General features: G+C 65.8%; 1 protein-coding gene across 1 annotated transcript in view; it reads left to right on the forward strand.

The window, feature by feature from the left end:
* The first annotated feature begins 6 nt into the window (after window positions 1–6).
* The window catches only part of XRN2 (5'-3' exoribonuclease 2), a 95,086-nt gene continuing 94,861 nt past the window's right edge, over window positions 7–231 (forward strand). The window contains 1 exon segment of the mRNA XM_015568567.1: window positions 7–193. Within this exon segment, the coding sequence (XP_015424053.1) occupies window positions 119–193 (75 nt within the window). The 5' untranslated portion in view covers window positions 7–118.

Consider the following 231-nt stretch of genomic DNA (forward strand, 5'->3'; position numbering starts at 1 on the left):
TTCCTGTCGCCGGTGAACACGTGGGCGGAAGTGCACGTGCCCGCGGCCGCCGCTCCTGTCTGTCTCAAGGGTTACGTTCGTCCACGGGCTGTGCCGCCGCCTCCAGCCAGGCGCCGTTATGGGAGTCCCGGCGTTCTTCCGCTGGCTAAGCCGCAAATACCCGTCCATCATCGTCAACTGCGTAGAAGAGAAGGTGAGGGGAGCGCGGCGACCCCCGCGGAAAACCGAGAG

Source organism: Myotis davidii, unplaced genomic scaffold, assembly GCF_000327345.1.
Source record: "Myotis davidii unplaced genomic scaffold, ASM32734v1 scaffold802, whole genome shotgun sequence".
In the NCBI taxonomy this organism is placed as follows: domain Eukaryota; kingdom Metazoa; phylum Chordata; class Mammalia; order Chiroptera; family Vespertilionidae; genus Myotis; species Myotis davidii.